We start from the raw sequence: 13,883 nt of genomic DNA, 5'->3' as shown, positions 1-13,883 counted from the left end.
ATTCTACTTTCTTACGCTGTTTGCAAAGCACATCTTTTCCAGTTGTTTTTATTTCAAACTGTTTATTCATTAAAAATTTTTGAGTATAGTTGATACACAATGGTACATTAGTTTCAGATGTACAACACTGTGATTCAAATTCTCTATAGACTATGCTATCCTCACCACAAATATGGCTACTATCTGTCACCATAAAACGCTATTACAATATCACGGACTATATTCATTATGCTGTGCCTTTTATTCCTGTGACTTATTTATTCCATAACTGGAAACCTCTATCTCCTGTTTCTTCATATTTTTAAAATGTCTCATCAGCATCTAGTTGCTTCTTGCTTTTTATTCTGTGCCTTTTAAATGGAGAGTTTAAACTATTTACACTGAATACAACTGGCATAGTTGAGCTTAAATTTATCTACCTGCTTTCATGTGAATGAGTCAAATATTTTTTGTATCCCATTTTAAATTCCTCTATTGAATTTTCTGAAGTAGCTGTTCATGTTATTTTAGATCATAATGTGCATTCTTACCACTGTCTACCTTCATATCATATATTACTATTGAATAATGTAAGAACTTATATATACTTATACTTATGTCCCTCCCATCTTGTGTGATCCTGTTATAAATTTTATTTCTATATATGTTATAAGCTCCTTAATATTGGTATTACCTCCTATAACTTACTATTAGTTGTTTTTAACCTGTCAACAGTCTTTTAAAGAAAATAGGATAGGGGCGCCTGGGTGGCGCAGTCGGTTAAGCGTCCGACTTCAGCCAGGTCACGATCTCGCGGTCCGTGAGTTCGAGCCCCGCGTCAGGCTCTGGGCTGATGGCTCGGAGCCTGGAGCCTGTTTCCGATTCTGTGTCTCCCTCTCTCTCTGCCCCTCCCCCGTTCATGCTCTGTCTCTCTCTGTCCCAAAAATAAAATTAAAAAAAAAAAAAAAAATTTAAAAAAATAAAAATAAAAAAAAAAAAAGAAAATAGGATATATAAATATACATAACTAAAAATAACAAAAAAGTTATTTTATATTTACCCATATATTTAGTGCTTTCTTCTTTTTTGCAGATCCTATCTTTCATTCAGAATGATTTCCTTTCACCTAGCAGAACTTCTTTTAGTATTTCTTACAGTATAGATCTTTTGGATATGAATTATTCTATTTTTGACTGTCTGAAAATGCCTTCATTTTACTTTCTTTTTAAATTTAAATTTATCTGTTTATCTTCTTTCTTTCTTCCTATCTTTCTATCTATCTACCTACCTATCTATCGCCTACAGCACCTGGTATTCCCAGGTGGTCTCCCATCCAAGTACTAACCAGGCCCAACCCTGCTTGGCTTCTGGGTTCAGATGAGATTGGGTGTATTCAGGGTGGTATGGCCATAGACTACCTTCTTTTTTTAAATGAATATTTTTGCTACGTTAACAAAGTTGTTTGTAGTTCTTTAAAGATGTCATTCGATTGCCTTCTGGACTCAACTGTTTCTAATAAAAAGCCACCAACATTCTTATTGTGGTTCCTTGAATATGTCTTTTCTCTTCTGGTTGCTTATAAAATTTCTATCTTTGGCTTTTAGTTAATTGACCATGAGGTGGCAAGATGTAGTTTTCTTTATATTTATGCTCTTTAGGGTTTTTTGAGTTCTTGACACTGTGGGTTGATATCTTTCATCAATTTTAGAAAATGGTCAACCATTATCTCTTCAAACATTTTTTTTTTCTTGTCCCAAACCTCTTTCCCCTTATTTTCTAGGTTTGCAGTTATACATATGTCAGGCCATTTACTATTGTTTCACAGACTGTTCTCTTTTTAAAGACTTCCTTCTCTTTGTGCTTCAGTTGAGATAATTTAAATTGCCCATCTTCTTTTTTTATTTTTATTTTTTTAATATTAAATATACTTTCTTGTCAAATTGGTTTCCATACAACAACCCAGTGTTCATCCTGACAGGTGCCCTCCTCAATGCCCATCACCCACTTTCCCCTCTCCCCCACCCCCCATCAACCCTCAGTTTGTTCTCAGTATTGAAGAGTCTCTTATGGTTTGCCTCCCTCCCTCTCTGTAACTTTTTTTTCCCCTTCCCCTCCCCCATGGTCTTCTGTTAAGTTTCTCAGGATCCACATAAGAGTGGAAACATATAGTATCTGTCTTTCTCTGCCTGACTTATTTCACTTAGCACAATACCCTCCAGTTCCATCCATGTTGCTACAAATGGCCAGATTTCATTCTTTCTCATTGCCAAGTAGTATTCCATTGTATATATAAACCACATCTTCTTTATTCGTTTGTCAGTTTATGGACATTTAGACTCTTTACATAATTTGGCTATTATTGAAAGTGCTGTTATAAACATTGGCTATTACTGAAAGTGCTGTTTTAAACATTGGGGTACAAGGGCCCCTATGCATCAGCACTCCTGTATCGCTTGGGTAAATTTCTAGCAGTGCTACTGCTGGGTCATAGGGTAGATCTAGTTTTAATTTTTTGAGGAACCTCCACACTGTTTTCCAGAGCGGCTGCACCAGTTTGCATTCCCACCAACAGTGCAAGAGGGTTCCCGTTTCTCCACATCCTCTCCAGCATCTATAGTCTCCCAATTTGTTCATTTTAGCCACTCTGACCAGCGTGAGGTGGTATCTCAGTGTGGTTTTGATTTGAATTTCCTTGATGAGGAGTGACGCTGAGCATCTTTTCATATGTCTGTTGGCCATCTGGATGTCTTCTTTAGAAAAGTGTCTATTCATGTCTTCTGCCCATTTCTTCACTGGATTATTTGTTTTTCGGGTGTGGAATCTGGTGAGTTCTTTATAGATTTTGGATCCTAGCCCTTTGTCCGATATGTCATTTGCAAATATCTTTTCCCTTTCCGTCGGTTGCCTTTTAGTTTTGTGGATTGTTTCCTTTGCAGTGCAGAACCTTTTTATCTTGATGAGGTCCCAACAGTTCATTTTTGCTTTTAATTCCCTTGCCTTTGGAGATGTGTCAAGTAAGAAATTGCTGCGGCTGAGGTCAAAGAGGTTTTTTTCCTGCTCTCTCCTCTAGGGTTTTAATGGTTTCCTGCCTCACATTCAGGTCCTTCATCCATTTTGGGTTTATTTTTGTGTCCATTGCCCATCTTCAAGTTCACTGATCCTTTGTTCTGCTTTGTCCAATCTGTATTAAGCCCACTGAATGAATTCTTCATTTCCTTCTTTTTAATAGTTTCCACTTTTATACTGAAATTATCACCTAATCACATTTTTCACCTTCGACTAGATTCTTCAAATCTATAGCATAATTATTGCAAAGTCCTTAATTCTAATCCCAACATTTGCATCAACTGTGGGGCTATTTCTGCTTTTTCTTTTTTTTTTTCATTTTACGTGATTGCAAGTCACATTTTCCTGCTTCATCATATGTCTCATAAGTTGATTGTATGACAATGGTATAAAGAATAGAGATGGAATAAATAATATTTATCTCTAGAAAATTGCATAGTCTTGGCTCTGACTGCTAGAAGTTGAATTACTATCATCTGTAATTGAGGTGGGCCTTGGCTTTGTTGCTACTTTAGTTAAATTCCTTCCATTCACCACTGGGTTCAAATATTTTAAGGGTAGGAGCCAAACTTCTTCAACAGGGCTTGGAATTTGAGTATGGAAAAGATTCTAGATGTCTCTCTCTGCTTGACAACCCAGTCAATAGCTTTACAAACTGTACACTTCTCTCTACCTTGTTGTCTACCCATCAGTCTTATGGTTGCTGCAGAGTTCTCTTTGCTTTTCAGCTTTGCTCCCTAATTTTCTATTCCTCTGGAGACATCTTTCTAGCCTGCTGTCCTGTCCCCAGCTTCAGTGGACTGCTACTTTGCACTAAGCGAATGCCCAGTAGCACTTCAAGAGGAATCTCTCTCAGCTCTTCTGCTTTGCTTTAGCCTTTGGTATATTGCCACTGGTATTCCACAAAAGCACTGTAGAGAGTGAGTGTGAACTTGCTCTGTAATTTGGGTTTCTTGGGATTCTAATCTGCCATGTCAGTCCATATATGACCACAAAAGCTAGGTAAAATTTCTACTGATTTCTTTTTACTCTCAACTACAGTGGATTCCCTTTTCTTTCTGCTGTGCCACCAGGAATATAGCCATGAGTCTCTTCTTTCCTACGAAAGGCTCATTGCTTTATGGAAGTTAGTTTATTTAGGTTTCTTTGTGTCCTCAACTCTCTAGTAGGTTAAAAAAAAAACACCCATGATTTTGTGGCATATTCACTTTCTTCTCATTGTTAAGATGAGACAGTAGATTAAGCAACATCTTTATGGATATGTCTCCTCAGGCAAGGGAAACAAAAGCAAATTAAAGTATAAGGAGTACACCAAAATAAAAGCTTTTGCACAGCGAAGGAAACCAACAAAACAAAAAGGCAACCTATCGAATGAAAGAAGATACTTGCAAATGATATATCAATTTGATAAGGGGTTAGTATCCAAAATATGTAAAGAATTTATACAACTCAATACCAAAAACGCCCCCTAAAATCTGATTAAATAAAAACTTAATTTTTATTAATTCAGGTTAATTTATTATAATTTAATGATAATAAATAAAATTACAATAAATTTAATTTTTACATTCATTTGTAATTACATGTAATTAAATAAAGTTGATTTATTATAAATTATAGTAATTTAATTAAATAATTCAGGTCAGGGGACCTAAAAAGACATTTTTTTCAAAGAAGACATATAGATGGCCAACATACAAAACAAGATGCTCAACATCACTCATTCCAGGCAGAATAGCTAGTCTTAAAAAGCCAAGAAGGGCACCTAGGTGGCTCAGTCGGTTGAGTGTCCAATTCTAGGATTCAACTTAGGTTATGAGCTCAGAGTTGTGGGATAGAGCCCAGCATCAGGCTCTGTGCTGACTCTCTCTCTCCCTCTCTCTCTCTGCCCCTCCCCAACAAAATAAATAAGTAAACATTAAAAAGATAAATAAAAAATAAATTTTTATTTAGACAAGAGATAACAAGTGTTGGCAAGAGTATGGAGAAAAGGGAACTCTCATGCAATGTTGGTGAGAATGTACACTGGTGCAGCTACTGTGGAAAACAATATGGAGGGTCCTCATAAATTAAAAATAGAAATACCATGTGACCCAGTAATTCCACGACTGGGTATTTACCCAAAGAAAATGAAAACACTAATTCAAAAGATATATGTACCTCTATGTTTTCTGCAGCATTATTTATAATAGTCAAGATTTGGAAGCAACCTAAGTGTCCATTTATAGATGGAGAAAGAAGATGTGGTACATATACACAATGGAATATTACTCAGTCACAAAAAAGAATGAAATCTTGCCATTTACAACAACATGTATGGACCTAGCAGGTATTATCCTAAGTGAAATAAATCAGAGAAAGACAAATATATGATTTCACTTACATGTGGAATCTGAAAAACAAAACAAATGAACAAACAAACCAAACAGACTCTTAAATACAGAGGACAAACTAATGGTTGCCAGAGGGGATGCAGGTGAGGAGATGGTCAAAATAAATGAGGGGGATTAAGAGGTACAAACTTCTAGTTACAAAATAAAAGTCATGGAGATGAAAAGTACAGCATAGGGAATACTGTCAATATTTTAATAACATTGAATGGTGACAGATGGTGACCACTTCTGATGAGTACTAATGTCTAGAATTGTTGAGTCAATATGCTGTATATCTGAAATATAACATTATATCTCAATCATATGTCAATAATAAATAAAAAAGAAAAAAAAAGAAGATGTAAGTGAAATCATGTCACTCATCTACTCAAAAATTTCCATGGCATCCCATTTCACTCAGAGTGACAGCCAAACCCCTAAACATGGTCCATAAAGAAAGCCCTGTGATCTGGCTCCTTGAAACCTCTCTGACCTCCTCTTTCCTTTTCACTCACTGTGTGTTTCTAGCTACGCTGGCCTTCTTGCTGTTCCTAAACAAGTCACAGCACGCTTCCACGTCAGGGCCTTTGTAACTGCTATTCCCTCTGCCTGCATCATTATTTCCCCATGTTGCAGTTATCTCAGTAGCTCAAAATGATTGATTCTCACAAGACTGTCAGTTAACTAGATGGTGGTTCTGTTGGTCTCACCTGGGCTCACTCATGAGCTTGCAATGAGCTGACAACTTGGTGGGGGCTGGAAGATCTGAGATAATCTCTCTCATACATCTCAGACCATGGTGCTGGCTCATGACTGGTCCTCTATTTCTACATGGTCTCCCATAATTTGATATTCTAGCCCATATTCCCAGCACGATACAAGGAGCATTCTAAAAGGGCAAAGTAGAAGCTTCAAGGTTGCTTGAGGCTTAGGGTTTGGAATTCAATGTCTCCCTTGGCAGTTGGCCAAAGTAAGTTACACAGCCAAACCAGATTTAAGGGAGTGGGAAAATAAACTCTACCTTTTGATGGAAGAAGGTGCAAAATGTTGTGGATTGACAATGCCACACCCTAGATATTTGCATGGCTTAGTCCCTTCACATGATTTGCTCATATGTCATCTTAGAAGGGAGGCCTTCCATGATTTCATATAATTACCCTTCACTCACCTTGGCACTTAATATCCCACACTTTATTTTAGCACCTATCACTGCCTGACATTGCATATTTACCTGTTTATTATCTGCCTCCTTCCCACTATCATATAAGCTCCATGAAGGTAGAAACATCTTCTGTTTGGTTCACTAGTATACCCTCAGCACCTTGAACTCTGCCTTGTAATAGCAGACAAGCAATATCTATTGAATGAATTGTCCTATTCAAATGAGCATGTACCATAAAATAATAAAGAATCCAAAATAACTCAAAATGCATGAATTTTATGTATGTGAAATGTTAGTAGCTTTAGATGTTCTTCTTTGATTTATTCTATGATTTTGGACAAAACATTTTGTTATGCTTCAATGAGTCCACCTGTAAAGACTTTAGCCACATGTCCCTGTTTCTTGGATATAATGAGAATGTTTTAAACCAACTCTTTAAGTTCTTCATTAAAAGTTCCTGCTGGGCCTAGAATATACAAGGTCTTGGTAACTTACCATTCTGGCACCAAATGTGGAAGATGCAAGATTTAACTGCATAATAATAACTGATACAAGATTCATATGATTAATAGTGTTATCCTAGTTTTGCCTACATTAGTGTCTAAGTTTCTTCGTCATTTCTTCAAAACATGAAAGAAAAAAAAGTTGAAAAAAAAGTCCTATATAAAGTCAAAATTTAACTGGGAAAAATCCTAAGTAGAAAACACATCAGAAAACACAACAGTTTATCACACATATATGTGTGTATAAAAATTCCCTGACCCCATCCCTAAATCTATTCAATATAAATAGAATGAATGCTATAAAGAGAAGATACACAGCAGACATCAGTACTGAGCCACTGTCACCATACCAACCAACTAAAGTACTACTACCAGGTCTAAAACAGTTTTACCTCCCATGTAGGAAATAGGATTACTTACCTACTAAAAATTCTATCTTCTGTACTAGAATAAAACCAGAGACAATAATATAAATGAGTCAGCTGGTTATGGACAAAAGAGTCTTTCCCCTCAGAGAAACAGGGTGTGAGGGTGGGGAGTGGGAAGGAGACCTGCTTTTTACTGCATAACCTTTTAGGCTTTTTTTTTTTTTTTTTAAACACATGCATGTAGTGCCTCTAAAAAAAAGTAAAAATAAGAACATCAACGCAATCAAAAAGGAATTCCCTCTATGGCTCTAGACAGTGTATAATCTGAAAGGAAGTTTCCGTAAGTGGTATTTTATACAAACTACTGTATGTAGCCCAAGGAACAACCTGAATAAAACAGTAAGCATCTATGCATGTGTGTGTGTTCATGTATCTGTATTTTATGGCCCATGCAGAAACCACTGTTTCTCTGCCAGTGTTCATCACAACAAGTGCACTCCTTAATCCCCATCACCGATTTCACCCATTCCCCCACCTCTGTCTCCTCTGGTAACCATCAGTTTGTTCCCTACTGTTAAGAGTCTGTTTCTTGATCCGTCTCTCTCTTTTTTTTCCCCTTGGCTTATTTGTTTTTTAAATTCCACATGAGTGACATCATATGATATTTGCCTTTCTCTGACTTATTTTGCTTAGCATTATACTCTCTGACTCCATCCATTTGTTGGAAATGGCAAGATTTCATTTTTATGTCCATCTATCAATGGACACTTGGGTTGCTTCCATAGCTTAGCTAGTGTAAATAATGTTGCTATAAATGTAGAGGTACATGTATCCCTTTGACTTAGTGTTTTTGTATTTTGGGGATAAATACCCAAGTAGTACAATTACTGGATCATAGGGTAGTTCTGAGGAACCTCCATACTGTTTTCCACAGTGGCTACACTAGCTTGCCTTCCTACCAACAGTGCAAGAGGGTTTCCTTTTCTCCATATCTTTAAACACTTGTTAAGTTTCGTTATTTTTGCAAGTAAAATCATCTTAGGATTCAGTTTACTTATACCACATGGATTTAGAGATACACACATTTTATACTCGTGAGTTGCTGATAAACTATTACCATTGTTTCTGATATTCTTTCTACCCACAACTCTTCCATGTACCTAGGTTAAATTCTGACTCCAAGTAGCCACAGTAGTAAAACATACTTTAATAAAGTATATTTTCAGTAGCCAGAACTGCTGCATTAGCCAAATCCTAAACATTAAAGGTTTCTTTCATACCAATGAAAAAGACCAAGTAGTGTTGATTTGATTCCCAACACTGGGGACATTTTCACTCAGGGAAAGGAACTGTTCTCATCTGTATTAGAAATAGGCACATTACTATTAAAATTTCTTGATGAATCAAACAGCTGCAAAAAAAAACCCAAAAAGCAGATGTACATTAGGAATCCTAATGGTATAAATAGGAAGGGATGGACAAAAAAAAGATAGCCAAGAAAACAACTTCTGGTCTGAGCACTACTACCATAAGCTAGCTGCATGACCTTAGTCAACTCATTTAATCTCTCTAGGACTAATGTTTTCATTAGGGGAAAAAAGGCAAAGTAAGACTAGGAGATTTAAGATTTTACCAAGTTAAAAAACTCTGCCATGAAACTACAGTTTTGTATTATTAGTAGCATGTTGTTCATTATAGCCCTTTGACCCAGAAAGTCCTCTTCTAAGAATTATCCCAAAAATGTATGAGCACATGTGAGCAAAGATATATATTTGGACAAGGATGTTCACTGACAGCATTATTTGTATTAGCAAAGGCCTGTGGAAAATGACTAATGTTCAGTAGAAAGCTTGTTAAAAAAAATCACAGCATACCTACACAATGGAACACTATGAAGCCATTTAAAAGACTGAGGAAACAACAGGAAACAATCTCCAAAACACATGGCTATGTGAATAAAGCTTGGCACAGGTGGTGTAAAATATAGTGTGTTCTTATCTTGGTTTTAAAAAGCGGGGGGGGGGGGGGGGTGGTGGTAACATACACACAGCTACAGATCTCTCTTTATATTATTTATTTATATATATACACACACATACACACATAACCACCTGACATATACATCTTATTAATATAAAAAATATTTCCAATGACTACAAAAGAAGCTGGTAGTAGTTGTTGCTTCTAGGAGGGAAACTAGCAGTTTAAGGTAGAAGAAAGATTTAAATGTTCATTGTAAACCAAATTTTTCACTGATTTTACCATTTGTAACTTTTATTAAATAAAATAATCCCCCCAATTTTTTAAAATTTACATCCAAGTTAGTTAGCATATAGTGCAATGATTTCAGAAGTAGAAGAAGAATCATCCCCTGCATATAACACCCAGTGCACATCCCAACAAATGTCCTCCTTAATGTCCCTTGCCCATTTAGCCCATGCTCCTACCCACAACCCCTCCAGCAACCCTCAGATTGTTCTCTATATTTAACAGTCTCTTTATGTTTTGTCCCCTTCCCTGTTTTTATATTATTTTTGCTTTCCTTACCTTACGTTCATCTGTTTTGTATCTTAAATTCCACATATGAGTGATCATATGATATTTGTCTTTCTCTAATTTCACTTAGCATAATACATTCTAATTCCACCCACATTGTTGCAAATGGCCAGATTTCATTCTTTTTGATTGCCAATGTGTATATATACCACATCTTCTTTATCCATTCATCCATCGATGGACATTTGGGCTCTTTCCATACTTTGGCTATTGTCGATAGTGCTGCTATAAACATTGGGGTGCATGTACCCCTTCAAAATAGCACACCTTATACTTTGGATAAATACCTAGTAGTGCAATTGCTGGGTCATAGGGTAGTTCTATCTTTAATTTTTTGAGGAACTTCCATACTGTTTTGCAGAGTGGCTGCACCAGTTTGCATTCCCATCAGCAGTGCAAAATAAAGAACCCACAAAATTTTTATTTAAAAATACTTATATTTCCTATATTTTAAATTACCTCAAATACCTTATTTACCAAACATGTGTCTTCTCTGACAAAAGATTATTATTCTATGCAAAAATTTTTCAGATTACCTTAAAAAGCCTGGGAAACACATCTGCTGGCTGTCCACGGATCACAAACAGACGAGAGTTTAATTTTCGCAGATTGGCATCAAGGTCTTCTAGACACTGAAGCAAAAACCTACAGAGAAAATATTAAAATTCTTAAACATATATATTTAGAAGATATAAAGTAGTGCAAAATCATGTTATTCTAAAACTTGACGTGCTAACCCCATAATTTTATTACTTCCTATCATCTTATTACTTCTAATTGATCTGTAAATTACTGTTTCCAGAAATCATACTTAAAAATTTTAAATTACATGAGGTTCTCAGTATTTTAATAAAATTCCTCAATTAAGTAACTTCCATTAAATAACAGTGATTGAATGTTAGCAAAGTTTAAGTTGTAAACATAAAAATTATACAAATAAAGGAATTAAATGAATTGATTTCACTGTTTCATTGATGAAAAGAATTCAAGTTCAAATAGAAAAGCCACCTTGAAAAATCTAGAACATTTCTCTATTGGAAACAAAATGGAAATATCCTATTTAATCACTCTGAGCAAGTGAGTAACTTAAGAATTTGAGTAATATTAAGGGATACTGTAATCATCTAAGAAAGAAAACATAATGCCCATTTTCAAGTTTCTTATCTAATTAAAGAAACTGATAATAAACAGATGTTAAATTATGTGGCATTAACTCTGAGTGTAGAGAATGCCAGGTTAATTAAAAAAAGAAAAATTCCATGAGGCAGGTGGAGCTATAGATTTTTCTCAATGAAATAAGTACCAACAAAGCTTACACATGATAGATATGCTGGGAAATTCTGGAGCAGTAGCAGAAGACTGCTTACTACGCATCTTTTAGTGTGAAGAAATGGGGCAGTCTAGCAAATTTGAAAGAGATGTCACTCCTGGAAAATTCAACCTCATTGTTTACCTCATGTTAATGTCTCTAACATTTCACTTAGATTCTATTCCTCTCTCCTGGACACTTCTTATTTTCTCTTCACTCTGCTTCTTTTATGTATTTGATCTTAAGGTTAAGTATTTGCCTGCCTTTTCCACAAGCCATGTGTTCTCTGAGAATACTGATTGTATCTTACTTGTGAGGAACAGTTAATAAAAACGAAAAGGCACATTTCAGAAATGTGTTGTCCCATATGGTAGCCTCTAGGCACATACAGCCATTTATATTTAATCAAAATTAAAAATTCAGTTCCTCAGTCACACTTGCCACATTCCAAGGCCTCAACAGCCACATGTGTGCCTAGTAGCTACCATATTGGACAGCACAGGTGAAGGACATTTCCATCAATGCAGAAAGTGCTACCAGGCACTATTGTTTTAGGAGGTGTTCAGTTCAGATCATTTTGCTCTCTTTGCCCATTCTGATCCCATCATTCATCAAGAAAGTTTTGTTAATTTTTTACAACTATAGTTATTAGTGACATCACTATAACTAGTCAAGTTTGATACTCTTTACCATTTGGGAGTCATTTAGGATTTAGAGTCTACAGGTGTGGAGTGTCACAGTGCTAGACTTTTAAGGACTCCCACTGTATCATCTTAGGAAGTCTCACAACTGTCGTTAAACAAATAGGAAACAAACCCCTCTATCTTCACATTTATATTTCACCTCATCCCTGTTCTGTCTAGGATTGGAGTCACCTCTCTAACACCAACCCCTATCTCAACCTACCACTACCAATGTACAAATACTTTGAGGAAGAAGATTGCTATTGTTATATCAATACAAAAACACCTGAGTTTTGTAAAATTATCCATAACTATGAGTAATTTATCATGTTTGGTGATAAATGTTTACTAGAAAGCATCTAATTTTATGTATTTGCTTGTCTAAAGAGTTTTTAGACACTGTAGCAGATCAAAAATCAAGAAGTTGAATGAACTAGCAATTTTAAGTTTTGTTTTTCTTAATTTAAACAGAACAAAACTAAAATGTCCTGGAAGGATAACCCAAGGCAGAGATAATCCTGGTATCTCTTTTGTACCACTAGTTTCAGTATGTAAATGTTTCCATATGGTACAAACAGGTCAATGATAGATGGGAAAAAAAATGGGAAAATGAAAAAAACATGATTAATGCATAAAACAAACAAGCCTGGATTAATTAATAATTAAGGAATTAAGGGTAAAATTATTTTTCCCTTTCTTGTTAACAGGCTGAATAAAGAGTTTTAATGTTTTTCAATAAATACCTTATGAACCAAACATTGTACAGAATGATATGGACTGAAGCAATGTATTATAATGGGAAAGTTTTGCAACCAAATAATTAGTTTTGACACTGCATAACACGAAGGAATAGATATATTTAAGTATGATATTTCTCTTACATATTATGATATTTTTCTTCCATGGATATTATTTCCATCACTGTGATTTCACATAAAAATTAGAGAAGTACAGGGGCGCCTGGGTGGCGCAGTCGGTTAAGCCTCCGACTTCAGCCAGGTCACGATCTCACGGTTCGTGAGTTCGAGCCCCGCATCGGGCTCTGGGCTGATGGCTCGGAGCCTGGAGCCTGTTTCCGATTCTGTGTCTCCCTCTCTCTCTGCCCCTCCCCCGTTCATGCTCTGTCTCTCTCTGTCCCAAAAATAAAAAAAAAAAAAAAATTAGAGAAGTACAGTGGACTCAAATATAGGTACTTTAAAAAAGAACATAGTACCTTTGCACTGTGACTTTTGAAACTATATACATAAATATATTTTGATTTTTATTTTGATAAAATAAAATCTGCTTTGCATGTATTTACTTATATGTACATAAGAAAATAATTGGAAAGATACTTACCAAGCTATTAATAATAGCTACTTTTGAGGAGTGGGAATGGAGGGGGGAGTGATGATGAGAGAAACATGTTTTTTTTAACTTCATAAAAGGTATAAAATTGATAACGAACATACACTCCTTCAGAGTAAAACAAATACTGTATTTACTATAAACATGGTTTAATAGTGAATCTTCTCAAAGCAATAGACATACTTCTATAGCATCAATTTTGATGGTTTCATAGTATCCCATTACACAGATGTCACATAATTTAACAAGTCTACAGATAAATTACTATCCTTTAATTAATCCTGGGAGGTTCCTTATCTGTAAAGCAGGGATAGTAATAGGACCTATATCATAGCATGTTGTGAGAATTAAATTAATATATGTGAAGCTCTCAGAACAGTGCCTGAACCATAGTAAGCACAGTTATGTAAGTGTTATCTAATTTTTTTTGTCGCCTCCTTCCTACCACTTCCGTTCTTGGTATAATAATTCTATCCCTTGTTATCTCTTGCTGGCATTATTTATTTACTGTAATGCCTGAAAATACATCTTTGTACCA

The 13,883-nt window shown here is 35.6% G+C and overlaps 1 protein-coding gene and 1 non-coding gene across 3 annotated transcripts in view; both read right to left on the bottom strand.

Moving 5' to 3' along the window:
- The window catches only part of CRY1 (cryptochrome circadian regulator 1), a 95,616-nt gene that overhangs the window by 21,381 nt on the left and 60,352 nt on the right, over nt 1–13,883 (bottom strand). For both annotated transcript variants that reach the window (XM_058741510.1, XM_058741509.1), the window contains exon 2: nt 10,543–10,651. In XM_058741510.1, coding sequence (XP_058597493.1) covers nt 10,543–10,651 — 109 coding nt within the window. The remainder of the gene's footprint in view (nt 1–10,542; nt 10,652–13,883) is intronic.
- On the bottom strand, nt 1,276–1,394 carry LOC131484097 (5S ribosomal RNA). The gene has a single exon (XR_009248021.1). It is a non-coding gene; the product is annotated as a 5S ribosomal RNA (ribosomal RNA).

This window comes from Neofelis nebulosa, chromosome 8 (genome assembly GCF_028018385.1).
Source record: "Neofelis nebulosa isolate mNeoNeb1 chromosome 8, mNeoNeb1.pri, whole genome shotgun sequence".
In the NCBI taxonomy this organism is placed as follows: domain Eukaryota; kingdom Metazoa; phylum Chordata; class Mammalia; order Carnivora; family Felidae; genus Neofelis; species Neofelis nebulosa.
This window is presented reverse-complemented; position numbering and strand designations above follow the sequence as displayed.